A 27978-nucleotide genomic window follows, 5' to 3' on the forward strand; every position below is an offset into this window, starting at 1 on the left:
ATCGTTCAAGTGTTTTCCATAATGTTCAATGAATCATTCATATTATACTCTTTGCTCTATACCCTGATTAATACAAAAAACTTTCCTGAATTAACTCTAGGTTCATTCCAAGTTCACTGATTCCCAATATTTTTAACAATTAATATTATCAACTTAACACTATACTATAATCTATAAGTTTAGTTAAATGACTTAACTGTCAGTTATACTATTATCCTATTACGATTTAACATAATGCCTTATAACTCAGTTAAAACTTATTCTTAAACTACCAAACTTTTTAATTCATATGTTTCATATGTCTAAACTTTAATTTTTATATGATCTAGTTATTGGACTTTAATACTATGCTATATCCTATTAAGCTAATACCTTATCGTTAATTCTTTTATAAATCGTATAGTAACTATTACACTTGAATAATGTAGCAAAAGGAAACAAAACAGCAAGCATAGATTTACGCAGCTATGAGTGTATATGTATATATTTTATCCTAACAAGTCTACTCTAAAAATCAAATAGTAGCTGTCACACTCTTGAACAAGGAAATGCAGGGCTGCCAAGATGGCGGCCATGGGCTGAAGCAGACAGAGTTTCGGTACTTAACGAAACAAAAGAAAACGTTCTGCCTGGCTAGGGGCAGGGGGACAAAACTATCATGGTAATTTAGTTTCTAATCTTAGCCCTAGGGGAAACAGCTTTCCAAAGCTGACTACCCAGTCTAAAAAGGAAATAGAAGTTAAAAAATATCTAGAAAGAAGTAAAACTTAGAAAGACAGAGAGAAATAATTCTGCTAGGCACTTTCCATCAGGTGTATTGAGATTTACTTATAAGTTTTACTGCCATGTATGCACACTGGTCACTAATCACACGCCAATATTATAGGTATAACTGATATCCTATGTCAGAGGCGATCTTCCAGATGGGCCTTTACAGACCTCAGCCATGTAGCTATAGATGTTGGCTCCCAACAAAAAGGGTTCTCAGAACAAGAACAGTAGAAATTTGGAGAAGGGACTCATTGAAATGGGTTGACGAGGTTGAAGGCAGCCATGAACAGGAGTTGAAATAAACTGAACTTTTAAAGGTAGAGGGGAGGGAGAGAAACCAAAAAGGGACGCACAGACAGTGAGCACATCTGCTTGGTAAACTACAAGCCACACGAGGGCTGTGAGAGGCCTGGTCCGCATGGAAGGCACTCAAAGATTTGGGAATTTTATTAATTACAGACTGAGACAGCAGCCGGCGGTTGGGTGTCACGGGGTACATTGTTGAGAACAGCAAGAGGGGTGCATGTCTTAATTGCCAAGCAGCGGGAATCACCCCCAGTTTGGGAGGTAGGAAGTCAGGGGACCACCAAAGTGGGGGATGGGCAGAAAGAATGAGAGTGGAAGGGGCCGAAAGAGAAGAAGAACCTGGGAGGCTGTCGCTGCCATTGGTGCCAAGGGCTGTGGCCTGTGCTGGGTGTTGACCATGGTACTTAAGTGAATCTAAGTGCAGGAGGGATTGATGGCAGACTAGGTAGGAGGGATGGAAGGAAGAGCTGCATCCGTTATAATCACATTTGTATTTCTATGTGTCAGAAAGAATGGGGCTGTAACTGATAGAAACTGAATTGTTGGGAGAAGAAGGAGATTTGGGTAGGCAAAATGATACAGTCACTACTGGAGATTCTGAATTTGTGATTAAATGTGAGTTGTTTAAGTATAAAAGTCCTACTGACAGTGGGAGATACAAGTCTGACACACAGGAGATAAAACAGCACTCGATTTGTTTTGGGGGGGAGTCATCTACATAGGGATAGGAGAGGAAGTCAAAGGAATGAATGAACTCACCAAGAAAAAGAGTAGAAGAGAAAGATAAGGTTGAGGACCAAAATCTCACAGCAAAATTAGGGGGTCAGCAGGAAAAGAAGACATAGATGGAGAGGGAGAAGAATCTAGAAAGGGACTCATCAAAGATATCACAGGAGAAAGATTTAAAAAGTGGATGCTCAACAGTCTCAGGTGACTTTTAGAGAGATTTATGACCCCCCCACACACACACACAAACACACTTATACACATGCTTCACCTGGCACAATGAAAGTCTCGGGAAACTATTGAAAAATCACTTTCAGACTGGGTATGGTGGCTCACTCCTGTAATCCTTCACTTTGGGAGGCCAAGGCAGGAGGATCGCTTGATCCCAGGAGTTCAAGACCAGTCTGCGCAACACAGTGATACTTCGTCCTTCAATAACAACAACAACAACAAAAATTAAAAAATAAACCAGGCATGATGGTGCATGCCTGTAGTCCCAGCTACTCGGGAGGCTGAGATGGGAGGATCATTTGAGCCCAGGAAGTCAAGGTTGCAGTGAGCCCGTGATTGTGCCACTGCACTCCACTCTGGATGACAGGGTGAGACCTCAGCTAAAAAAAGAAAGAAAGAAATCAATTTCAGTTTTAAGGATGGAAGTGGATTTCAGCAGATAAAAAAGTAGAAAATGGAAGAGAACATGGAGGGGGAGTCCTCGCCACATAGACCATAATATCTGGCCACATTCCTGTAGAACTCAGAACCAGGGCACAAAATCAGAAGGCAATCAATAAATTCATTGAACACCTTCTCTGGGCCCAGTATTTGCTTAGCCTAGAGTAGTAGAAAGTATAAGATGCCATTTCTGCCAGGGAAAGCAATTGAGCACATAAAAATTTAACACCTGGGAATAGCCCTACCACCACCGTGAAATCTGCTTGCTGTATCTTTAGCAGGTTTGGGGGTGGAAGGAAGGAAATGCACTGGAAAACATTTCAGCATTTTTCCACCCCCTCTTCTATGCAAACAATATAAAATAGGAAACAAATTATTTAGCAGGATTACAGTTTAAATGCCTGGATTTAAAATGTTCATTTCTACTAATGGTCTCTCACAGACCAGGCAGCAGACTGCCCAAGGGGTTTGGAAATGATGTAAGGCCTCTGCAGGTCAAGTTCAGGCCATAAAATGGAGAAGGATTAATTCACTGAGCTCTTCAAAGCCACTGCCTCTATACAGACGCTTTGCCCAAAGATCCATCTTTTCTCTTGAAACCACTGAAACAAATCCCAGGATGGAAGAAGTGGAAGTCGTGAAGTTTGAGTGGAGCAAAAAGAGGTGCCACCACCAAGTGACAGGAGAAAGTATCATGAGAGATGCAGAATTAACATTAACTGGAGGCAGTTCTGAACATGCCAGCACATCAGTTCACTGCAGGTCTTTTTTCCCAAACTTGCCCTTCTAGCCCTGACACACTGTGAGCTCAGTGATGGGCAAGTCCAGGTTTCAAAGAGCATCTGTTCAAAATCAGAGAGGCCAATCATGGTGGCTCATGCCTATAATCTCAGTACTTTGGGAGGCTGAGGCGGGAGGATTACTTGAGCCTAGGAGTTCAAAACCAGTCCAGGCAACATAGCATAACATAGTAGAGACTTCATATCTACAAAAAATCAAAAAGTTAGCTGGTTGTAGTGGCTTGCACCTATAGTTCTAGCTACTTGGGAGCCTAAGGCAGGAGAATTGCTTGAGCCCAGGAGGTCGATGCTGTGGTGAGCCATGATCACACCATTGTACTCCACCCTGGCCAACAGAGTGAGACCCCACTCAAAAAAAAAAAATCAATATTAGAGAGAGAGAGGGAGAAAGAGACAGACAGAGAGAGAGAGAGAGAGAGAGAGAATGCCAATGGGCTCTCATAGGTTTTATAAGCACAGAGTCCTGTTCACATCAGTGGAGGCTAGAAGTCTCCTGCATTCAGCCTAGCCTACTCTATCCTGGAGGCAGCCTATGTAGTGGGATGGCACAGAAGAGGGAGGCAACAGCTCCCAAAGTTAGGGACCAACTTCTTGTAGTTCTTATACACAAAGTGCCACGAAAATCTGACATGGACATCCAGGAAAAGCTTCAAGACAAAGAGGGTCTTGGTAGAAAGGAAGGATGTCAGTATGCACAAATAGAGGGCATGCATTCCAAAGGAAGGAGATTTTCGGAGAAGAGGCAAAGGCAGATTTGTGCATAACAAAGAGATGTTTGTCTGGAATACAGGTGAGCTAAAGACTGTGGTGGGACACATAAGATCATGGACTTTGGAGCCCCACTGGCTGGATTTAAACCCCAGCTCCACTATGACCTTCAGACTCCTAAGCTAGGGTTCATGCCTTCCATAGTCTGGTTACACCTACATTTTCAACTTTTGATAACAATGATAATAGCTAAGACTTATAGAGTGCAGGGCATGGTGCTACACTCTTCAGGTAAATTCAAGAGTTAGAACATCATCTGGCACAGAGTAAGTGCTCAACATGTTTTAAATATCATTATTATGGTCCCTCTTAGTTCTCACAAACACATCAGGATGAAGGTGCTACCTTTCCCCTTTTATTGATGAGGATACTGAAACTTCGAGAAGTAACTTATCCAAGGTGTCCCAGCTAGTAAGTATGAGAGCATCTTATCTAGTGTCATATAGACTCGGGTTATGAATGGTTGTAATTGAAGAGGACATGGACTTTCATCCTACCAAAGTGAGAGGGACTGAAGCAATTTTGACCAAGAGATGGTGCCTCTAACTGGTTTGTAAAACCTGCTAAATATGGTCATGTACACACTTCCACATAACAAACAAAACATGGAAGACCTGACTAAATTTGCTCAGGATTAGAAATTCCATAACAGGCCAGGCTTGGTGGCTCAGTCTGTAATCCCAGCAGTTTGGGAGGCCGAGGCGCGTGGATTGCCTGAGCCTGCGGGTTCAAGACCAGCCCGGGCAACTTGACGAGACCTTGTCTCTACAAGAAATAAAAAATTAGCTGAGTGCGGTAGTGTGTGCCTGTAGTTCCAGCTATTTGGAAGGCTGAGGCAGAGGGATTGCTAGAGCTCAGCAGGTTGACACTGGGGTGGCCGTGAGAGTGTGTGCCACTGCACTCCAGCCAGGGCAATGGAATGAGACTCCAACTCAAATTTTAAAAAAAAGAAAGAAATTTCATAACAGAAGTGATACACTATTTTCCATTAAGTTGACATTAAACCATCCAGTAACTAATTGAAGGAAACAAGAGCAGGGAAACCATCAGTTATTAAGCATCTATTGCATAACTCACAGTACCCAAGGCATACGTTACTTTTTCTCAATCCCTTTAAATGGTGATGATGAAACTAATAATAATAACGGAAATTTAATTAGAACTTAGTGTGTGTTAAGCACTGTTGTAAGCCCTTTGCATATTTGGACTTATTTGATCCTCACAAAGCCCTATGAGATAGATTCTATAATTATCCCCAAGTCATAGGTGAACAAACAGGCTGGAGAGGTTAGATAACTTTCCCAAAGTTACACAGGAAGTGGTGGAGCCACAGAAGAATCTGAAGCTCAGTTTAAATAACTTTCCCAGGGCCTCTCAACTACCCAAACCCAGATTTTCTGCCTTGGACACTCTGTTGTCTCCGTTGGTATAAAACAGAAACATGAGAGCTAAGGTAAAAAGATACAATCAAATATCCTCCTCATTCAAATTTAATTTCAAAAACTAATTGTTAGGCTTCTGCCATATGTGAAGAACTGTGCCAAGAATCAAGGGAGATAAAGACTCATGGGTATTTGCTTGTCCTTGTTTCAAGTGTTTGTACAGGGCCTGTATTTACTCTAAGTCTTCATTTAAGAATGTGTCAGAAAAGAATTTCTCCATAATATGCTGGGAACAGAGCCATATGAACAGAGTACAGATCCTGGGAAACAGACAGCTGGGTAAAACATACTGAAGCTGTCACTGTTTATGTTTTAAAGAAAAAAGAAATATGCATGAGGAACTCATAAAGAAACAAATTTGCAAACTAAGAAACCTCAATTTGAGTATAGTTCCAATATTAGAAATTAGGCAGGAATATCTCTCTCAATCAATCTATCATCAATTAATCTATCATCTCCCATGTTGGAGTCCTCTCCAAGGAACTACTCAAAATTCTTGCAACATTACTACAATATTTCCATCCCAACAATAGGTTATGTTAGTGCGTGTGAAATATGACATAGGTCTCTCTACTACACTGACTTCATGCTAGATTCTTCTGCATTGTTAAAAAGAAATATCACTAGACACTTCTCCATTCCTTCACAGGAGATAACCCGCATGATGTCCCTACAGCCCTGCAGCATCACTCTTCTTTCTGTAGGTCCTTTCCTTGGCACTGGCTGGACTCCGATCACCATGCTGCAATGTTCCCCCATCCCTTTTCCTCTCTGCCAGCCTGACCAGGTTGTCATTCTTTTTCCCTCTTTGTCCAGCACTTCTGGCTTCCTCCTTTTTTTAAATTTTATTTTAGAAAGCAGGAGTTTATTAAGACAGAAAAAGCTCTCAAGTGGAAGGGGGCCTGAAAGAAGGTTGCCCTGGCTTCCTCCTTTTAAAGAAAAAACTTCCTCTTTCAGAGATCTCCCAGCATCTAAGAAAATGAGAAGCAGATATCCCTTTGACACGTACACCAAATGTACACCTGACACACCAGAGATTCACCCAACAGAAAATCCTGTCAGGCCACCTAGAGTAACAGCTTTAAAACATGCACAGCCTGGGCCCAACAATTCCACCCCTAAGAGCAGATCATTGCTACCCAGATGTCAGCTGCAGCAATGAGACCCATAGTGAAAAAAAAAAAAAAGGAGAGAGGTACAAGGTAAGAGAACACGACATCCAACAGATTTAGCTAAACCTAAGATGGTATGGCAGCCATACATAGAAAAATATTTACAACACATTAGGAAAAAAGTTAATCCAAAAGAGTTTGTGTATTTTGATACAATGTTTTCCATGTAAAAATAAAACTAGGCCAAGCTCAGTGGCTCAGCCTGTAATCCCAGCACTTTGGGAGGTCGAGTGGATTGCCTGAGCCCGCGGATTTGAGACCAGCCCCAGCCAATTGGTGAGACCTCGTCTCTACATTAAAATAAAAAATAGCCGGGCATGGTAGCATGCGTCTGTAGTTCTGGCTACTCAGAAGGCTGAGGTGGAAGGATCGCTGGAGCCCAGAAGGTCGACGCTGAGGTGGCCATGAGTGTGCGTGCCACTGCACCCCAACCTGGGCAAAGGAGTGAGACTCCAACTAAAAAAAAAAAATATATATATATATATATATATACACATATACATATATATACATACTATATATATATACACATATGTATACATACATATATATATAATAAAATAAAACTAGAAGATTCATATTACAACATTAATCATGTATTTGGGATTTTCAGAGATCTCTCTTCTTTCTGCTTATCTATAATTTTTAAGTTTCTAAATCAAATGAGTATGTGCTATTTTACAGTGAGAAAAGAAAAACTGTAATAAAAGCAAAACAAGTTAAGCTACTTATAAAACTGCAGAACAGATGCTCTATGAATGTGTAAACACAATGATTCATGTGTCCTTCAAGTGCTTGGAGGTGAGTTTTACATCGCGTTGCCTTTTTAGAATGTGAATTTCCAGCAGCCCAGCAGGAACGCCTTTAGAGGTCTAAAAGCTCTAGTATAGTATTTTGTAGTGAATAATAAAAAATCCTGCCAATTGGAGTATAAAAAATAATTAGGAGTGCAGCATGACTTTCTTTTCAAGACACTCTGCTCCCTTGCCTGTGTGAACCTGCCGAGACTGTGCCACCTCCCTGGAGTTTAACCCAGGCTCCCAGCTCTTAGGCTCCATCTTACTTGGTTCCCTCTCCCGACATCTCAATTTCTTTTCATAGAGCTGCAGTTCCACCTGTCACCCAGGCTGGTGTCACTACTGACTTCCTAGCTCCCTATTTCGTCTTTTTCAGCTACCAGATTGATCCTTCTGGAAAAATGTCTCCTGCATCCCCTTCAGATGTTCTTTATCAACTGTCTTCAGATGCTCTTCATCAGCCATCAGAGATACTCTCCTAAACCCATTTTAACACCACCTCCATTTCCACAATATGAGCTGCTCCCTGCACACGGCCATCTCTGCCTGGTATCCCTGCTCCTCTGTTCTTCCAATCCCTAAAGCATGGACCCCCAACTCCATCCAACCAACCAAGCTCCTCACCAACCCCACACACACGGACTCATTTCCACGTCTGAGTCCTCCAGCCGTCTCTTTCCCTCTGAAAGGCTCTCTTCTTCTTCCATCTGGCCAAAACCTGGTTACTCCGAATGCTATCCTCAAGGAGAGCTCCCGTGTCCAGTGGCCTTTGTAAAACAGTGGTTAAGAGTGTGCAGTCAGGAGTCAGATTCCCTTGGTTCAAATCCTGCCTCCACCACCAACTGGTTGTTTGACCTTGAACCACAGTTAAGGGTGACTGTGAAACAGAGTTGAATAACTTGTTCAGGGGTCTTTATCTTTTGCCCCTCCCCGCCACTTTATCTAATGTCAATTAAGTACAGGTGTCAAGAGTAGTTTTGGAACTAGAAAGAACCTTAGAGATTGTCTGGTTGGATCTCTCACTTTACAGCAATCGAGCAACTCATCCAAGTTTCCAAGGTCAGTTAGAGTCAGGGCTGGGAATGGAATCCCTGGAGACTTCTGAGAGAAGACAATCTGGCAAGCTACCCACTGTGCATTGGAAAAGAAGCGTGAGTCTGATATTTCCAACACGTAACCAATCCTGACCAAATGAGTAAACTGAGGAAGTTTATGGATGATGGTAAAATATAACTTAGCAAATGTGCACTCACCATGTCGAGAAACTCACAAAAATAACAATGAAGTCATCATTCTCGTGTAATTTTGACAAGGTCATCTTTCAAACTTTGCAACCGTATGGTCGATATATAGGGATTATTCATTTTTTAAAGTCACATTATAGGCAGGTTAAATATTTCCTACCCCAAATTCTTGGGACCAGAAGCAATTTGGATTTGGGATTTTTTTGGGGGGGGGGTGAATATTTGCATTATACTTACCAGTTGAGCATCTTTAATATAAAAATCCGAAATCCAAAATGCTCGAATGAGTATGTTCTTTTAGTGTCATGTCAGCACTCAAAAAGGTTCCATTTCGGAGCATTTTGAATTTGAGGTTTTCAGATTAGAGGTGATCAACCAGCATTCTATTTCTGGCAATATGAACCTTGCCATGTAGAATAAGCTCATCAGCACTTTTCTGTGGGTAGCAAGAGAGAAGATCCCTCAACTCTTCTTAGCTGAGGGCTCACGACCACGTTTTGGGGAAGAATAGGCCCTGGTAGAGCAGTGAGGAACAGAGGACAATGGAGCAAGCCTCTACCACCCTTGCTAGAAAAACACGCTGTGGATTAGGAATGAGCAGGCACATAGGCACAGTGCGTGTATTATGGCCAAGTCAGAATAGTGAATGCAGCGGCTGTGGGGTCTGGACTCACTCGCACCCAGCCCAATGAATTCACTACAGAAAGGTCCACTGGCTCTCCCTGCTGGTGACATTTTCAAGGTACCTGCTCATACGAATGACACTTTGACAGGAAATCTTCTGAACAAACACCAGAAACCTAAAGAAATAGACCGCCTTCTTGGTGTCGAGACTAAGCGGGTCTTGGGAATGAGACTCCATTCTAGATTACTAAAAGCTGTGCAAGTGTTAAAAAGCCTCTTACCCTCTGTGGGTCTAAGCTAATCACTTGTAAAATGTAGGCTCCTGGCTACATATTGCAATCACTTGGGGCGGGTGATGACTCTTTCTTCCCAGGTCTCCCTACCTTCAAGGCCTGGTCTCTTACAATTAGGTCATCAAATCACTCAATGAATCCACCTGCCTTGACAGCCTCTGCTCACAGCTGCCTTCTTTCCTTCCAGCTAGGCTCCCTACACTCCTGCTTGACCACAAGCTGTGTTCTTTACTTGTATCTGTATATATGTACGTGTATGTCTTTTATCTCACTCGTCTTAAGCTGCTTGTGATTGGGACCGTTGCTGGTTATTTTTCATATGTCTTTCTGACTTAGTGAACTGTCTTTATGTATATATTTAGGCCAACAATTACACTATTTGGCATGCATTCTGCCCTGCTGAACGCATTAATCTCAAGCTGCGATGCCTGGGCTCTGGTCACCCCTCCTGCTCTTGTATGGGCACATGCTATCCTCTGCCTCTTCCCCAGGTTGTCACCAGTTGATGTGACAGTGTGCCATTCCACAGCCATGTGGGTAAATAAATACATGAGGACACATTCTTTCATATCAATTTTGGGACAGGACAAACCTCCTGCCTTGTGCTAGCTGCAAAGGGTATAAAGAGGAGCAGTACTGCTACGAGAGCAGGCTAGCTTGCACATTCTGACCTCTCCTCCAAGGCAAGTGAGGCGCCAGATCTCACCTGGGGGACTGGAGGTGGGGTGAGTGTGAGAGGAGGGCTTTGAGCAGCAGGATGTGATCTGATCAGCAGAGTCCGGGGGCCGAGTCAGCATCAAACCCAAAAGGCATCCTGCCAAAGCGTTTGAGCAGGAAGGCACCAAGGGAGGTGAGGAGATGGGACTCTGTGGCCCCAGGACAGAGTGACAAGTTGGGAATGCAGGATGGGAAGTGACACGGGAAGGTCTGGGCAGACTCCCCAGGGCAGTGACTTAGCACCTGCCCATCTGCAGCCGGCTGTGTGGGTGGGATGGAGCTGTCAACAGAGCGCAGCCCAGACACTGGAGGCAAACCCCTAACATTTTCATTTTGCTGTTTTCTGATAATGTGTCTTTCTATAGTTATATACCAGTGGGCATCAAATGTCCCGTTTTATATCTTACACTTATTCCTCTCTTCTTGCTCCCCCTCTAACATACCTTTCAAAACTGTTTTACTTACATTTTTACATATTAAAATACTTGGCCAAAAGTGATCAAGAGCTACTATCACATCAGTTTTCATTTTTGAGCATTAAATCCGAGGCCAGACCTATACGTATACATATTTGTTAAAGATTTACTCATAAAATACATGCAATCACTTAAAGTTATACTGTAAACAATGTTCCATTTTGCAAGGGTCTCCAGAACTATCACCTAAAATAGCTTTGTGACAGTCCTATAGTGTTTTCAGTTGGATGCATTAGTTTGATTTTATTATGATCTTACTATATTTTAATGCTGTGCAACGCATCCGGGATAGTCAAACCTACCAGAACACTTGAGCAATGAAATGTTTTGTTTAATGAAACATTCTTTATAAATAGAGTGAGTACAAAAAACATTTTTCCCCAAACTATGGAATGGGCTTCAACCCATTTCCCCCATCCTAAAGACTAGATTGATGGGGACTGGCTGGATCTTTGAGAATCTCAGGACCATTCCTATGAATTCCAGTCTGGCTTCCATAACGTCATGGACTATGGCGCTTGTAAGAAGATTGTGATACATCTCTAAAACATTTTGTCAAACAAAATTCCTGGAAAACTGGCTGTTTTCTTGTGATTTGCCGATTTGGGGTATGGTATGATGAACAAAAATAGCTCATCTGGATTGAGACAGCTTACTATGTGTGCCAAGAGCATTTACTGCATGACCTCATTCTATTCTGACAACAGCACAATGAGACTGGTTCTATTATTACCCTCCCCCCACCCATGTCCTGAACGGAACAGAGCTGTGTTTTTCTGCAACCTGAACACTGTCAGAACATTTAGTACACCCGGAGAAGTCTTGTATCCTGCCACCCCCACCCATCCATCTCTTGGGAGATACTGAAGGGTCTGGCGCTGGTGCCATTGAGTCTGAGAGGAGAATGTTCTACGTTCAGCATTGGATGAGTTATTTGTTTGTAATTTCTGGGGTAGAAATGCAAATCACGTTTGGTTGTAGCATTTCCTTTTGGCCTGCCACTGCAAATTAGACCCAAACTGTACCTCCGGGGAAGGAGGAAGGCAAAGGGCGAGCCTCACCGTCTTCATCTGTTCTGTTTGGAAAATAAAGTAAAATGAGTTTTGAAGGAATGTGTGTTTGAATTCAAAAGACACCAAGCAGGTCCCATCTTTTACTGGTTAGCACCCTGGACTTTGAATCAAAAAGACGCCAGCGTAACGATGTGAATGTACTTATATGTACTGAATTGTATTTAAAAATGATTAAAATGAGACAATTTATGTTCAGCATATTTTCCCAAAATAAAATAAACTTGGAAGAAAGGTACCTTCCTCAGTACAAAACCAGTGTGTTGTCTAAAATATTTGCCAAATATGCAGATTCTTTCTCGACAGTGGGATTCCTCTGTTGATAAATGCTTCTTAACTTCTTTCTCTTTTTCTTTTAAAATGTCTTCCAGACCACTCTCCTGCCAGATGCTGGAGAGCACTAGACTGGCCTGGAGCCAGCTGTCTGCTCCCTCAGCCCACCCTCCCTTTGTGCCGTCTGTGGGTGGAGTAAGCTGTTGCCAACTGTGGCCAAATGAAAACCCAGATGCCCTCCCTTCTCTCTGTAAGTTATTTATTGTTTTCAGAGGAACCAGGCATCAAAGAGATCTCCTGTGCCCCACCCACTCCTCCCAACTTCCAGTTCTTGACTGAAAAATGCTAACATCTGACCAGACACCACAGAAACATCCTGAAAGACAATGCTGAGACCCTTATTTTCTGGAGACCAGGACAGGGGTTATCACCACATCAGGCCAGCTTGTTTCTACGGTTGTGACGGCCGTTGCTTAACAACCTTGGCAAAATCTCCAATATCTCCTTGTTCCTACCAGCACTGATTTATTTAAGCCATCAGCCAGGCCACCTATTCTAAATTTCTTCTCATTTTCTTTCCTGGCTTTGCACAAGTGCCAAGATTTCCCCTGCTCCAAACTCTGGAAGTGTGTTATGATGAGACTGAAGAAATGAAATGTTTCCAGAGAAGATGGAAATGGGTCATGTTCATGCCCCATCAGGGCTTGATCAAGATGATCCAGAATATTCTTATACTAATTTTGTTGCATTATAAACAAAATGAAAGCTGGGCTCGGTGGCTCAGCCTGTAATCCTGTGCATTTGGGAGGCTGAGGTGAGTGGATTGCCTGAGCCCGCGGGTTCAAGACCCACCTGGGCAGTGAGACCTCATCTCTACAATAAATCACAAAATCAGCCGGGCGTGGTAGTGCATGCCTGTAATTCCGGCTACTTGGAAGCCTGAGGCGAAGGATCACCAGAGCCCAGCAGGTCGAGGCTGCGGTGGCTGGGAGCGGCCACTGCACTCCAGTCTGGGCGACAGAGTGAGACTCCAACTCAAAATAAATAAATAAAGAAATAAATAAACAAAATGAAAGCGAAAATTTTTTAAAAGGTTATTGCAAAGAAATAATACATCCAACAATAGGTCCATAGACCCAGCTTGAGGAAAATGAGTATGGGGTACAAAGAGAAAGAGTGGACGCACCTGAGACAGGAAGAGACGTCCTTCTTCGAAGAGCAGTAAGGAGTGCTAACCCTCACGTGGTGGTTTATATCATTCTGCACTTTCTATGTATACATATTTTTAAAGCCTTTAAGTCAACAGCTCATAATTGCCCTAGATTTCACTCTAAACCCCTCCACGTGGCCAACGAGGCCCTCCATGGCCTGCCTGACCTTCACCTCCCAGCATCACCCTTCCTCCTAACCTCCCTCCCTAACCACCCCATCTTACCCACCTCTCTTCAATGCTCCAGGGGTTATACTCTTTCTCACCTGTAGGCAATTCCTTCATGCTGTTCCCTCCTTCGGGAATTTTCTTACATTCTTCTCCTACACCCTTCTTTACCTGGGGAGCTCTCAACCTTCAGACATTAGCTTGAGTTTTCTCCTCCCTGACACTGGACTTCTTTTAACCAAGGCACTCACACATTTTTATTAAAATTGCTTACTGAGCAGTCTGTCTTCCTGTAAGATCAAAAGCTCTGTGGTTATAGAGGTTGTGGCTATTTTGCTCACCATCCTTTCTCGGGACCTAACACATAGTAGATGCTTTTTTTAAAAATCGCTGGAAGGCCAGGCTAGGTGGCTCAGCCTGTAATCCCAGCACTTTGGGAGGCCGAGGTGAGTGGATTACCTGAGCCTGCGGGTTTGAGACCCGCCTGGGCAACTTGACGAGCCCTCATCTCTACAATAAATAAAAACTTAGCCGGGTGTGGTAGCGCGCGCCTGTAGTTCCAGCTACTTGGAAGGCTGAGGCGGAAGGATCGCTGAAGCCCAGCAGGTCAAGGCTGTGGTGGCCGGGAGCGGCCATTGCACTCCAGTCTGGGTGACAGTGAGAATCCAACTCAAAAAAAAAAAAAAAAAATCACTGGAAGAAGGGAGCAGGTCAGAGGAAACAGAGCATCCCAAATATGGTCATGACTACTGACAAAAACAATATCTTTGCTGTTTCCAATCTCAAAGAGAAGGGATAGCTGTGTAATCTGGGATGCACTAAGTCTGGAATTAAAATCTGAATCAATTTCAGCACCTGAAAATACAGAATCCTCAACATATTTTTAGCCTCAGGGGGTCCAACTACATCCTTCAAGACAGCCACTGCTCTTGAAAGACCCAGCGGGACTCAGGGCTATAAATGAACTGATCCCTGTGTGAGTACAGACATTTACAAATGCTCATCCCTTTTTGTTTGTTTGTAAGTTGAATTCTGCAGTGTTTAAAATATAACTTGAAACTGCAACCCCTGTATACCTTAGAAGGATGAAAGGACCACAGGCGCAAACAGGCGAGCAGGTATTTCACCCAGTTCAGTCCTCATTTGAAACGTTTTCTTCTACTGGTGGTGACAGGCAGTCATAACACAGCTGAAACCTGCCATCTAGTGGCTCTTCTAATGGCATGATTTTGCTAATGAGAAGGAAACAAGCATCACAGGACAGGAGACCCGGAAGAACTCCAAGATCATGACTCCAGCCTCTGGGGTGGGCAAAGCCGACCTTTAGGATGAGGGGTCATTTTGCCTTTTTGACAGAGATCTCCTTTCCAAATAGCCCAATGGGTATTTGAACATTCTGGCGTCCAGAGTTTTCCTAAATCAATGTGGAATTTCAACCACTCTCAATTCAAAGCTATTCCAGAAAGAAACTGATGCACCGCTCTGGATAAAGTATATCCTTTTTATTTCTGTTTAGAATCTTAACTTCAGAAATCAGGTGTGTCGGTTTAGTCTAGTCTAATCTAGAGCTTAAAAAAAAAAAGTAGTCAACAAATCTATCCTCCCTGAAACTATCTCCAAGGGCCAAGGGTGGATCGTAATCTAAATTTATCCCTCTAGACAGACCAGAGAGGTCTGGAGTCAGAGCAGCAGCTCTGTCTTCGGAACCAGGAGTTCCTAGTCCCAGGACTCCCGCAGCCACCCATCATCTTGTCACTCTGAACTACTCACCTCTCCTCTATGACTCTCAGTCTCCTTATCTGTTAAAAAGAAGGGCTCGGTCGGGCTCGGTGGGGCTTGGTAGCTCAGTCTGTAATCCCGCGCCTTTGGGAGGCTGAGGTGAGTGGATTGCCTGAGCCCGTGGGTTCGAGACCCACCTGGGCAGCGAGACCTCATCTCTATAATAAATCAAAAAATCAGCCGGGCATGGTAGCGCATGCCAGTAATTCTAGCTACTCAGAAGGCTGAGGCAGAAGGATCGCCGGAGTCCAGCAAGTCGAGGCTGCGGTGGCCGGGAGCGGCCACAGGACTCCAGTCTGGGCGACAGAGTGAGACTCCAACTCAAAAAAAAAAAAAGAAGGGCTCAAGCAATATAACTACTAAAGTCTCTTTTAGGAGCTTGTTCTCAGTGTCACAAGTTGTATGATTTCAGGGGCCTGAATTTAGCACCTCTCTAGGCTCAGCACCCCCAGGCACCATTTGTTCATGGAAATACAAGGGGTGACCCAAAAAAATCCGGAATTTATTTACAAAGAATAGTGTATTCTTACATGTTTAAACTTCAATCATCTTCAAAGTACTCTCTGTTGGATGCAATACACCAATTGAGATGCTTTTTCCACTACCTAAAACAGTTTGTTTGTTTGTTTGTTTGTTTTACTGTTACTCATTTGTTTTTATTTCGTTTGGTTGTAAACTTACAGAACCCATGAAAGCATTTCATTAGATGGAAGATGGAACAATTTCAGTAGATGAAAGGGGAAATAATCTATGTTTCTACTCACTCAACAAATGTGAATTTTATGTATTTCTTACTTCACGTGTATAGTTGGTCATTGCTTTATAATTTGACATAAGCATTATAGCATATTTTTCATTTTTGCAACCTCTTCATAAATTTCCATTTAACATGAATACAATACTTGATTGAACATATTACCAAAAATTACATATCTTTTTCCTTCTATCAAACTTTTAGGTTACTTTTGATTTTTCCTATAGTAGACAATACTGCAATGAACATCTTCAAGTATATAGTCATTTTCCTTCTGTTGAATTCTTTCCTCCTAGTGGATTTTACTAGTTTACGTGGCCACTATAAATATTCAGTTTCAACATATGAATTGTGAATGTATTTACATTTTAATGAGGCTGAAGATTTCTCAATGTGATTCTAGTTACATATCCTTTTTTGCCCTTTGTACATTGATTCAGCAAGGTTTTAATATTTTTCTTATCAATTTGTAGGACACCTGTTCGATGACAAAATTAGTAGTTATCTGTTTTCTATTGTGACCCTTCAGGTCAAGGACGATGTGGAATTTATCTTCATATCATCAGTGGTTAGGACATGACTGGCATACAGCATGTGCTCAATCAATATTTGTTGAGTGTATTCTTCCCCATATATCATTGCCATCTGTGCCTTGTGCATGGAAGGAATTAATAAATGTTGTTTATTATGATAATGATGACATATGGTATATTTATTTTTAGTGGCATCTGTCACAAATACGAGTCTCCAATTTAGTTATTTCATTATGATAATCCTATGAATTATTTCTTCTGAGTCCATTCCACTCATTCTTGATATTAATAAAAATGCTTCTGTACAATTAATATAGTATAAATATGAAAACTTAAAAGAGAATTCCCCTGACTTTGCTTTAATTCATCGATACACAGCTATTCGTGCTTGATAATTATTTTGCATTTCAGCAATACTGAATGCACTGTATTGAATCTTCCACATCGGCAAAACATTTCCCTTTGAGAACTTTTTTAAGCCAGGGAAATAAATTTTTTTAAAAAGTAGCTCAGGGCAAGATCGGGTGAATGGGGAGGGTAGGGCATGGAGATCATGCGGTTTTTGGTCAAAAACTGCTGAATACTCAGTGTGGTGTGGGCAGGTTTGTGTAAATCACCTATCATGACATGGGTAAACTCATTGAAAGAAACCGCCCAAAATATTCACTAAAGCCAAATGCAGCCTCCCACAACAACACTAGCTGGTACTCTGATCCCCGTGGGTTCCTAGAACCCTTACTTAAGGGAGGTAGCTAGTACTACCAAGGGCCCGCCTGTCAAAAGATAATTCCAGTTTATTTTGGGTCCTGCTTGTACTTCTAGAGGACTTACAGCATGCCAGACACTATGCTGTCTGCTAGGGAAACAAAACAGCAGGGAATAAACAGACACCACCTCTGGAAACAGACTAGGGTCATTGCTGTTGTGGCAGGAAGGCATGGGGAATGTCAATAAATAATTAGATAGTAGCATCATTGATTGGATGTGGAAGGGAACAGGAGGAAGGTATCCCAGGTGGCTCCCAGGCCCTGGTCAAGGGCAACTGGATGGAATTAATGCCATTCCCTGAACTGAAGGACACACAAGATGACCAGGTATGGAGAAGGATCATGAGCTCAGTTTTAGATTAAGCTTATTTACTGTTATTATTACTGTTATTATTTGGAGACAGTATCTCACTCCATCGCCCAATCTGTAGTGCAGTGGCTAGATCATATCTCACTGCAGGTCGAACTCCTAGCCTCAGCCTATAGGTGCACACCACCACACCTGGCTAATTTTTGTATTTTTTATAGAGATGGAGTACAGTGCCAAGGCTGGTCTCAAACTCCTGGCCTCATGATATCCTCCCACCGCAGCCTCCTGAGTTTCTGGGATGGATGGCAAAGTTTCAAGAAAGGCTCATGAGCAATCCAAGTAGATATGGTGAGCAGGCAACCGAAGAGCTCAAGCTGGTGCTTAGAAGAAACATGTAACTATAACATGGGATGAATTGAGGGCATTTGGCAGTATCTAGTGAGAGGAGAAAAGGACATAGAACCAACATCTAACATCTGGGAGAGCAGAAGATTTAGAGCCAGAGAAGGAGAGGCCAATGAGACAGAGAAGAACCAGAAGAACAGAAGAACACAAAGCTGTAGAAGCCAAGAGGACCTTCACTCTGCTGATTGGACCTGGTGAAGCAAGTCTCGGGGGATGGAAACATGAACACTGAAATCGGGGTTCTTGTTGACCTTGATGATAAAATGCATGTGAGTGATGGGACCAGGAATCAAGCAGAGTAGTTCAAGAGTGAATAAGAGAAAAAAGTGAACACTAGTTTAGAGACTCCTCCCAGAAGACTTGCTGTGAAGGGAAAAAGAGAGGACAGAGGGTGCTTGGGGGTCAGGGCAGAATTTCTTATGAAAAGGATACAGTCAAGAAGGAAAGATTGAAGACCCAGAACAAAGAGGCAATAACTGATGTGTTAAAGTTCCTGCAAAAGCCTATGCGACATGGCGAGACCCCGTCTCTAAAAAAAAAAAAAACCAAAAGAACAACAAAAAATTAGCCAGGTGTGATGATGTGTGCCTGTAATCCCAGTTACTTGGAAGGCTGAGGCGGGAGGATCACGAGAACCCAGGAATTCGAGACTGCAGTGAGCTCTGATTGTACCAGTGCACTCTAGCCTGGGTGACAGAGTACGTCTCTGTCTCTGTCTGTCTCTCTCTCTCAAAAATAAAAATAAAAATTCCTGAGAAAGTAGGTAGGAATGAGAGAGATCTGGGACACAGATAGACAGATAGAGCTTTTAGTCTTAGGAAACAAGACCCTTCCTTCCATCACTGGCAGAACAGGAAAGGAAGTGATGTGATAACAGGGAGCTAAGGCAATGGCAACTCCAATTTCTCAACAAATTCATTAGCTGAAAGTGAGAGAGATGGAGGAGACCAGAGGTTTAAGAAGAGAGAAAAAGTGAGTTCTCCAGAGCGATGTATTCAGCTTGGCTAGGCCAAATTGAGGTGGCCACACATCTACTGGTACCCATCTGGCCAGCTGTGTGGATTCCTCCAGCAGTACTCAGCGCCCACGTGAGGACAAGAGAAAGTCTGTGAACAGAAACATTTGGAGTTGAAAGCTTCCAAGTAGAAATGAAAGAAGAACAGAGAGCAAAAGAACTTGGGACATGTTCAAGAGTTTTGTAGAAATGCCAGACCTCAGAATCCAAGATAGAGAAGTGAAGACAAAAGGACGCAGTGTAGATAAAGAGGAAAAAGGGAAATGCGGTCAAACAACTGGAGGCTCTGAGACAATGGGAGCAAATGGAGGTGGTAGAGAACCATTGATATAAAAACACATAAATACTTTGGTGTTCGCCTGGTGGATCCTACCCTCAAAACTTACAGTGCACACGCTGGCACTGAGTTATGTCTTTAAACGTTGAATGAATTAATGCATGACTAGGAATTGATTTCTGACACGAGCACTAAACCAAAAACTATTTCCTGAGATCTGGTATGTGTCCAGCATTGTTCTAGCTGCTAGGAACCTGATGATGACCCAAACAGATGTGTTTCTGGGACTCTTTCATGAGGGAGCCCAGACACAGACCCCCATATTACAAGTAATGGATTAAGTAAGTGTGCATACATCGCTGGGAAAGAGGTAAACAAACTTTCTCGGGTCCTCTGTATCAACAGCCATGTTGGCTGTGCATGATTTCTTCATTTGTGTTGTCCTGGTCTGAACTAACTGTCCCAGAAGATCACATGGACTTGTCCTTGAGAAATTGTTTTTCAGGCTGGAGTACAGTGACTACTGCAGTCTTAACCTGCTGGGCTCAGGTGATTCTTCTGCCTCAGTTTTCCAAGTAGCTAGAACTACAGGCGCACGCCACCATGCCCAGCTAATTTTTTAAATTTATTGTAGAGATGAGGTCTCACCAAGTTGCCCAGGCTGATCTCAAACCCCTAGGCTCAGGCAATCCTCTCACCTCCACCTCCCAAAGTGCTATCATTACAGGAGTGAGCCACTGCGCCTGGCTTCTTCCTTATACTCATAGCAGGAAAGATGTGACATGACACATTTATCCTTATGATTTGCTTGAGGAAATTGAATGCTTTCTTTCTCAGTGTTACACATATAAACAATTGTAGCAAGTTATTTATACAACACTGTTTATATTGCACTATCTATGATAGTAAAAACTTTTCAAACAGCCACCAACTGGAAACCAAGTAAGAAGATTTAAGTTACATAGAAGACTGTGTTACATTGATGAATATTGTTAAGATGATAAATAAGTATATTATACATAGATCTACATTAAAATATATGTGAAATTACTGCTGGATAAACTATGTTGACTTACTGAAATATTGATTTTTTAAAACATATTTTCTCAAATACCAAATTCATAGTTGAGAGGGTCCTTACAAGATAAGAAACTGAGGTAGCATCCATGTTAAAAAAAAGCCATTGTGAAAAATCAGTGGACAGAGATGGATAACTGTATCCTCTAATCTTATAGAGATGCCAAATTATATTTGGGTGACATTGACTTTTCTTTCTGGATGTCATGTTTTAATCATTTACCAAAACATCATATGCCTTGATGAATAAAGCTATGTATATTAATTCATTCAAGTATTTAATAAGCGATGATGACCTTCTCAACACTAAGGGAAAAAACAGATGTACGTATATGACATTTTTCTCTAATTAGGTCCTGTTTTACTTTCAGGGGCCCTAAAGTTCCTCAGCTCTTTTTTCTTCATAAATTGCTCCCTCTGTTGGCCTGCTGCTTTTATAGATCAGTGACAGGAAACATCCTACAATTTAGTGAAAAAGATAAAGTCGTCAGAAGATTAAATTCACACAAATGTGGTGACATGTGAACTTAGCTCCAGAAAGCCACCAATATTGGTTAAAACTACAAGGCTTTATTGGAAGAACATCTGGGGAGCGTCCAACCCAAAAGCAGTCATAGCCTTGGAAAGAACTCATTCCACAGGAAAAGAAAACACAGGATGAATGCTTCTCTATCCAAAGGCACCACGTTCTGGGAAAGATGTCAAGAGTCCATTTCTTAAATCTCTGGTGTCAAATAAATCGTGATTTTTTGTTGTTGTTTGATGTAGTTATGACTAGATGTTTTTCACATTTTTCACGTTTCATTACGTTTTGGGGGGCCCACATCTGTCTTCACTTTCTTATAAGGCCCTTACTGTGCTTCAAATGAATACTATTTAAAGTTAAAAAGTCAAAGTTTTGGTTTTTCTTTCAGATCCTGGATATCCCTCTTCAATTCGGATTCATGCTCACTTCACTTTGAGTCTTTAAAATGTTCTCAAACATACTTTAATACAAGTTAGACATAATTTTGAAAATACTTAGAAAATACTGAATCACCAGGCACTAAATCCTCTAGGTCTAGTGTATTCTGTGTAAGTCAAAGACTAAATGTTCAAGATAATTTAAATTATATCAATTCTGATTTTCTTAAGTGTGTGAATCTGACTTTGGTGAACAATGTCATTTAACATGTATATGGTACACCCCACTTCTGGCTATTTATCCAAAAGAACTGAAAGCAAAATCTCAAAGAGATACGTGCACATCCAGGTTCCCTGCAGCATTGTTCACAACAGCCAGAAGGTGGAAGCAACCTAAACGTCTATCGTTGGTTGGATTAAAAAATTTAGTATAGACATACAATAAAATATTACTCAGCCTTAAACACAAAAGAAATCCTGTCATATGCTATAGCACGAAAGAACTTTGGGAACATTATGCTAAGGGAAATAAGCCAGTCACAAAATGACAAATACACTGCAAGCTCCATATATATCAAACACCTGGAAAAGTCAAATTCATAGAAACAGAGTAGCAAGGTGATTGTCAGGAGTGAAAGCGAGGCAAAAGAAAGAGTTGTTCAGTGGGCCCAGGATCTCATCCATGCAAGTCAAAAACGTTCTAGAGGTCTGCTTACACAACAGTGTAATATAGTTAACAACACAGTACTGTACACCTAAAAATTATTAAATTTATGTTATGTGTTTTTATCACACACAAATATATATGGTAGCAAATCTTTCCAGATTTGTCCCATGCAGAGTATACATGCATACTCTCTTACACACACACACACACACACACACACACACACACACACACACACACTTCAAGTGTGAAATTGGAAATGGAAAAAACCAACCCCCTCTCTCCTTCTCTTCTCTCCATCCAGCCCATAAAACTATAAGAAGGATGCTACACTATTATATATGCAATACCAGAGGGTATAGGCATATAATATAAATTTGAAGCAGTCTTAATTCAAGAGGATAGACAGACAGACAGGTAAATATTATGTATACATATATCTTAATTTATTTATTTTCCAAGGTGTGTGCATATGTACGTGTGTGTGTGAGTGGCCGAGGGAGAGAAGGACAAGTGCATGTAGGAGGATGAGGAATATTGTTATTTAGTCATTAAACAGAAGAAGCTGAAGGCTAAGCCTCAGTGGATAACATAGATGGAGTTACATGTGTGAAGCGAGCTGGAGAGAAGAAACACCAGATGCCATGGGAACTTAGGGAGGCCCAGCATGGGTTTTCCAGAGAAAGTGATGCCTGGGCTGAGGTTGGCTTGGTAAAGAGGGGGCCAAGAATGGTCCAGGCTATGAAAGCAGCAAGTTTTACGGTCCCAAAGCCTGGACATTTGGACCGTCTCACAGGAGCCCAGGCCAGCAAAAGCAGAGTAGAGATAATTCTAGAGAGACATTGCAGATCAGGGAGGGCCTCATCTATCATGTGAGGATGTTGGACTTTATCCATAAGCGAAATCCACTGAATGGTATGTAGGGCAGTGACATGATCGGCTCTGATTTTGTTTTTTGTTGTTGTTTTGTTTTGTTTTTTGAGTTGGAGTCTCACTCTGTCGCCCAGACTGAGTGCAGTGGCCGCTCGGTGGTGTCCTTGAGGGAGATGAATTTCTGCAGAGGTGGAGCTTATGTGGAACTATGAATCTGTGATGAGCATGCATAGTTTGAGATGCCCGTGATCCTCTTTCTTTTTTCTTTCCATTATAGTCATCCCAAACAGACAACATCCTATATTTTTCCATCATAAGTCATAGGAAAGTAGGGCTCGAAAGAGTCTTAGAAACCATGTCCTCCCATCCCCTTAGCTCCACACACAGGGAAATTGAGACCTAGGGAGTTGAGAGGACTTCCTCAAAGATACACGGGACCCTAACCACATGCACATCCCTTAACCCCACAGCCAGTGCTCAGGGCTTCTCCCGGCACCCTGGAAAGCATGTTTTTCTTTCTTGCTTTTCACAGTTGTCATAATCATGATCATCACCTTAACCATTTTTCCCGAACTAGAAGCCAGCCTCCTGAAAGTTACTCATTCAAACATGAGAAATCTTTGTCTTTCTTCCAGTTGAGGCCTCTGAATATAAAAGTTGTATATTCACAGGAAAAAAATAATAATAAACAGAAACAGTTGAAAAGTTTAAAAGTAGCTTAAGTTGTTCTCTGGTCAAATTGCTCATAGGAATTTCCTGTTAGTTTCCATTTTCATTATGATTACTTCAAAATCAACACAAAACATTGAGTCCGTTATTTTTCATAGTAGGAATTCCTAAATATCCATCTCTATGCATTACAGTTTCTCTATGCATTAAAATTTTGGTTTCCTATAAAATTTCATTCATGTTTTCATGTAAAATTGTCATAGGGTTTCCTATAAAATGTCATTCTTTCAACCAATATTGGTAGGGTTTACAACAATTTTGTTAACCAGATGAAGAAATAAAATCTTTGGCTTTTGTTCATTGAGCTTCCATTTTTATAATCAATTAGAGTGAAATGGTAGATGTCAGAAACAACATCATATTTAATAAGGGAATGAAACTAAACCCTTGACCCAACACAAGTAAAAGAAAAAAAAAATGCTTACCTGAGGCGGGAGTCCTTAAAGGTATCAAGATATGCAGGATAGCTCCATCCAATTTTATTCCCTTTACATCGAAGTTCTACAGTTTGCCCTGCCATCAGGCTCAGGGTAGCAGCAGGTTTCTGGAAGCGACCTTTATCCATCACTTGCATCATGATAGACTGCATCTTTGGTGTTGAATCTGCCGAGTCCCTGTCCTTTATTTTAGGGATTTTGGGTTTCACCTTTTTGCTGGTAGGTTTGATTCTATTCTCTCCTGGTTCCTTTGGACGCTTGTTCTTGGGAGGGTGTTGGCCAGTAACTGTACAAACGTGAGAAGAGAGCAATGGGCTATCATGGTGGCAATCCCAGAGTACTGGATACATTGAGCAGATAACTTTTAATACACCTTTCCTCATATGTCAACATTATTTTCAGTAATCATCACATGATAACTATTTCCTTGATTCGTTCTTTATCTTTAAGGCACTTAATAATTAAAAAGAAATATGTTTCAGCTTCAAAGATATTATTCAACTTTAGCAGGACATTTCATCTGGGAACTAAAATTTGTCCTGACAAAAACAAAAATATTATTCCTTGTAGTTCACATTCTGTCCCACAGTCTCCAAGTGGTCGCATAGAATATTAGAACTAAAGCCATTCAAGGTCTGTTTCTTGTCTTTGCGATCTTTATGCTGTTATTTTTCATTTTGAATCTACTTTTTTGGGGTGGGGGTGGGTAGTTGTCTCACTCTGTTGTCCAGCCTGGAGTGCAGTGGCACGCTCCCAGCTACTGCAGCCTTGACCTGCTGGGCTCAGGCAATCATTCCACCTCAACCTTTCAAGTAGCTGGAACTACAGGTGCACACTACCACACCTGGCTAATTTTTTGATTTATTATAGAGTCGAGGTCTCACCATGTTGCCCAGGCTGGTCTCAAATACCTGGACTCAGGCAATTCTCTTGCCTCTGCCTCCCAAAGGATTACAGGCGTGAGCTACTGCACCTGGCCTTTGAATCTACTGTTTAAACTAGCAGGAATATGTAGTCCCACAGGAGCTGGAGATAGAAACTGTGATGGACAGTGCATGCAAAAGATTTCAAACCATAATGAACTAGCTCTAAGAATGAATGCATTTCACATTTGTCAAGTGCTGACGACATCTACATAGAATACAATGTATATTAAAGAATAAGACTAACCATATGCTAAATTAAAACTTATATGTGGGCAACTCTCTTTCAGGTCCCCTTTTCTGTATTCTTAATAAAATTCCTGCTTTCTCAAAAAAAAGTATATGTAAGTTATTAAAATTCGACAGTGTCTATAGCAATGATTTAAAATTTAGTCAACAAAATTTTTGGGGGGACAGAGTATCTTACTACCAACACTGTTGAGAGAAGCTGGCAAATCATGGTAATAAAAAGCTGACTGACTTTAGGTTATCATTGTTTTTGCCTTCTCTATAGAAAACACACCCCTTATTGCCTGCACCCAGGGAAGCTTGCTCCCAATTCCCTGCCCTTGGTAGGCCTCTGGGCTTCAGAAACCTCAAAGGCCTCCACTGCCAAATCTCAAACTGCCATGTAGTAGTATCCACTGAGCAAACGTGAAGAAGGGACTTTTCCTACAGCTTCAGTTTGACCTCCTATCTGTAGAAGCTCAAAATCCGCCTCGACATATACCCAGGCAAAAAAGAAAAATGGGTAAGAGCTACCAAACAGAGACTGAACAGTAGTCAGTGACATAGGAGTAAATCCAAGACAGCACAGGATCCTGGGGGCCAAGTGAATCAAATTTTTCAAGAAAGGCTTCATCAACTGTGTCTAACAGGTGTTCTGGAAAATGCTTCCAATTAAGGTCTTTATCTTGGAATAGAAGGATCTAATTCTCAGAAATTGCCATTTTAAGAAAATGGGACTGGGCACATTGGTGAGACCCTATTAAAGAAGGAAGGGAGAGGTGGAGGGGAAGGGAGGGGGGAGGAGGGGAGGGAAGGAGGGTGGGAGGAAGGGAAGAGGGGAAGGGGGAAGGAAGGAAGAAAGTAAAAAAGAAAACTATACTTTAAGAAGTGGTAGGACTTTGAGACCAGTTTTGGCAACATAGTGGACCCCACTTCTACAAAGCACACAAAAGTTTTTGGGCATCATGGCATGTGCCTGTAGCCGCAGTTACTCGGGAGGCTGAGACGAGTGGATCCTTTGAGTCCAGGAGTTTAAGTGGGCTATGATCATGCCACTGCATCCCAGCCTGGATGACAGAGCAAGATCCTGTTAAAAAAAGAGGCCAGGCACAGTGGCTTACACCTATATTCCCAGCACTTTGGGAGGTGGAGGCGAGAGGATTGTCTAAGTCCAGGGGTTCAAGACCAGCCTAAGCAACTTGGTGAGATATTGTTTCTAAAATAAATCAAGAAAAATGAGTTGGGCATGGTGGTGTACACTTGTAGTTCCAGCTACTTGGAAGGGTGAGGTGGAAGGATCACCTGAGCCCAGTAGGTCGAGACTGTGCTGGCCAGTGGCCGTGAGCATGCCATGGCACTTCAGCATGGGTGACAGAGTGAGACCCCAACTCAAAAAGGAAGGAAGGAAGGGAGGGAAGGAGGGAGGAAAGAAAACTAAGTGGTAGGAGGGCTTTTTTGGAGCAGGGTTCTCGAAGGAAGTAGGGAAAGGAAGGGATCGCTACATCCTTCTACATTTTCATCTTCCTGGTGTCACTTTCCTACCTTCTCCACTTTGTTCTTGGAAAAGTGTATGTGTTTCTTAAAGAATGGAAAAATGAGAGTAGATGTCTCTCTCAGTGTATATAACTAGTTCGGAAGCAACTGAGCTGCTCAGAAAATTTATAGTGAGGTTATTTGGACGCTACCCTCAGGGCTGGCCTTTCCCCCAACCGCCCATCTGGGCAGCCCTAGTTCTTTGATATTAATGACTGTGCTTAACAGATAATCCTCACAGAAGCAGCAGTCAGTGATTCTTCTAATGAATTTATTTTCTCCTCCAACACGGTTCTATGGAATTAGAGAGGTTAATAGGTCACTTTTGATGAATAAAGTTTTATTGTGATTCTCAGTTGGTGTCGAATAATCACGGTCCTTTGTCCTGCTTCCTTCTTGCTCTGTAACATTTGCTCATTCACTCTGGAGACATTTTTTGACCAGCATCTCCTCACTGGGGGATTCTAATGTATGCCTTGGAAAAGCATCTCCAGCCCTTCCAGGAAGGTTGGGCTCTCCTCCCCAGCATCAAGTTCTGTTTGGCTTGGAACGCCTTGTCATATCAAACAAAGAATCTCATGGTGCTATGCATGAGATTTGTGCAAATACAGTGAAACTGCAACAATATGCTGATCTTTAAGTGGATCAAGAAGCAATGGCATGAACCAGAGAAAGCTCTAGACTTGGAGTCAGAGGTTCTGGTGTTTCACTCCCTTCCTGATGACCTGGGGTGAGCTACTTGGCATCGGTAAATTTAAAAAAATAACAGCTGTGCAGCCTCCATGGCAAGTTGGTCACGGAGATCACACGAGACAACCATAAAATAGCAAGTAGCACTTAACTAGCAATGACTGTGGATCAAACACTATTCTCAGTATTTAAATATATTAAGTCATTTAATTCCCATAGCATACATGAGGTGGTTAGTATTACCACATCATTCTCAATTCACAGATGAGGAAACTGAGACAGATGAGAGCAAGTAACTTCCCAAGGTCACACAGCTAGCAGGCCTGGGCCTGACGTCAATAATGATATTTGTGGCCAGGCTTGTAGCTCAGCCTGTCATACTAGCACTTTGAGAGACTGAGCTGAGTGGACTGCCTGAGCCCGCAGGTTTGTGACTAGCCCAGACAACTTGGTGAGACCTCATCTTTAAAATAAATCAAAAATTAGCTGGGTGTGGTGGCACGCACCTGTAGTTCCGGCTATTTAAAAGGTTGAGTTGGGAGGATAGCC

At 42.1% G+C, this 27978-nt stretch overlaps 1 protein-coding gene across 1 annotated transcript in view; it reads right to left on the reverse strand.

The window, feature by feature from the left end:
• Window positions 1–27978, reverse strand: part of PDGFRL (platelet derived growth factor receptor like) — a 62750-nt gene that overhangs the window by 16127 nt on the left and 18645 nt on the right. Inside the window, exon 4 of the mRNA XM_021713836.1 lies at window positions 24044–24341. Within this exon, the coding sequence (XP_021569511.1) occupies window positions 24044–24207 (164 nt within the window). The 5' untranslated portion in view covers window positions 24208–24341. The remainder of the gene's footprint in view (window positions 1–24043; window positions 24342–27978) is intronic.

The sequence above is a fragment of the Carlito syrichta genome, unplaced genomic scaffold (assembly GCF_000164805.1).
Source record: "Carlito syrichta isolate Samal-C Ts95f unplaced genomic scaffold, Tarsius_syrichta-2.0.1 Scaffold304757, whole genome shotgun sequence".
In the NCBI taxonomy this organism is placed as follows: domain Eukaryota; kingdom Metazoa; phylum Chordata; class Mammalia; order Primates; family Tarsiidae; genus Carlito; species Carlito syrichta.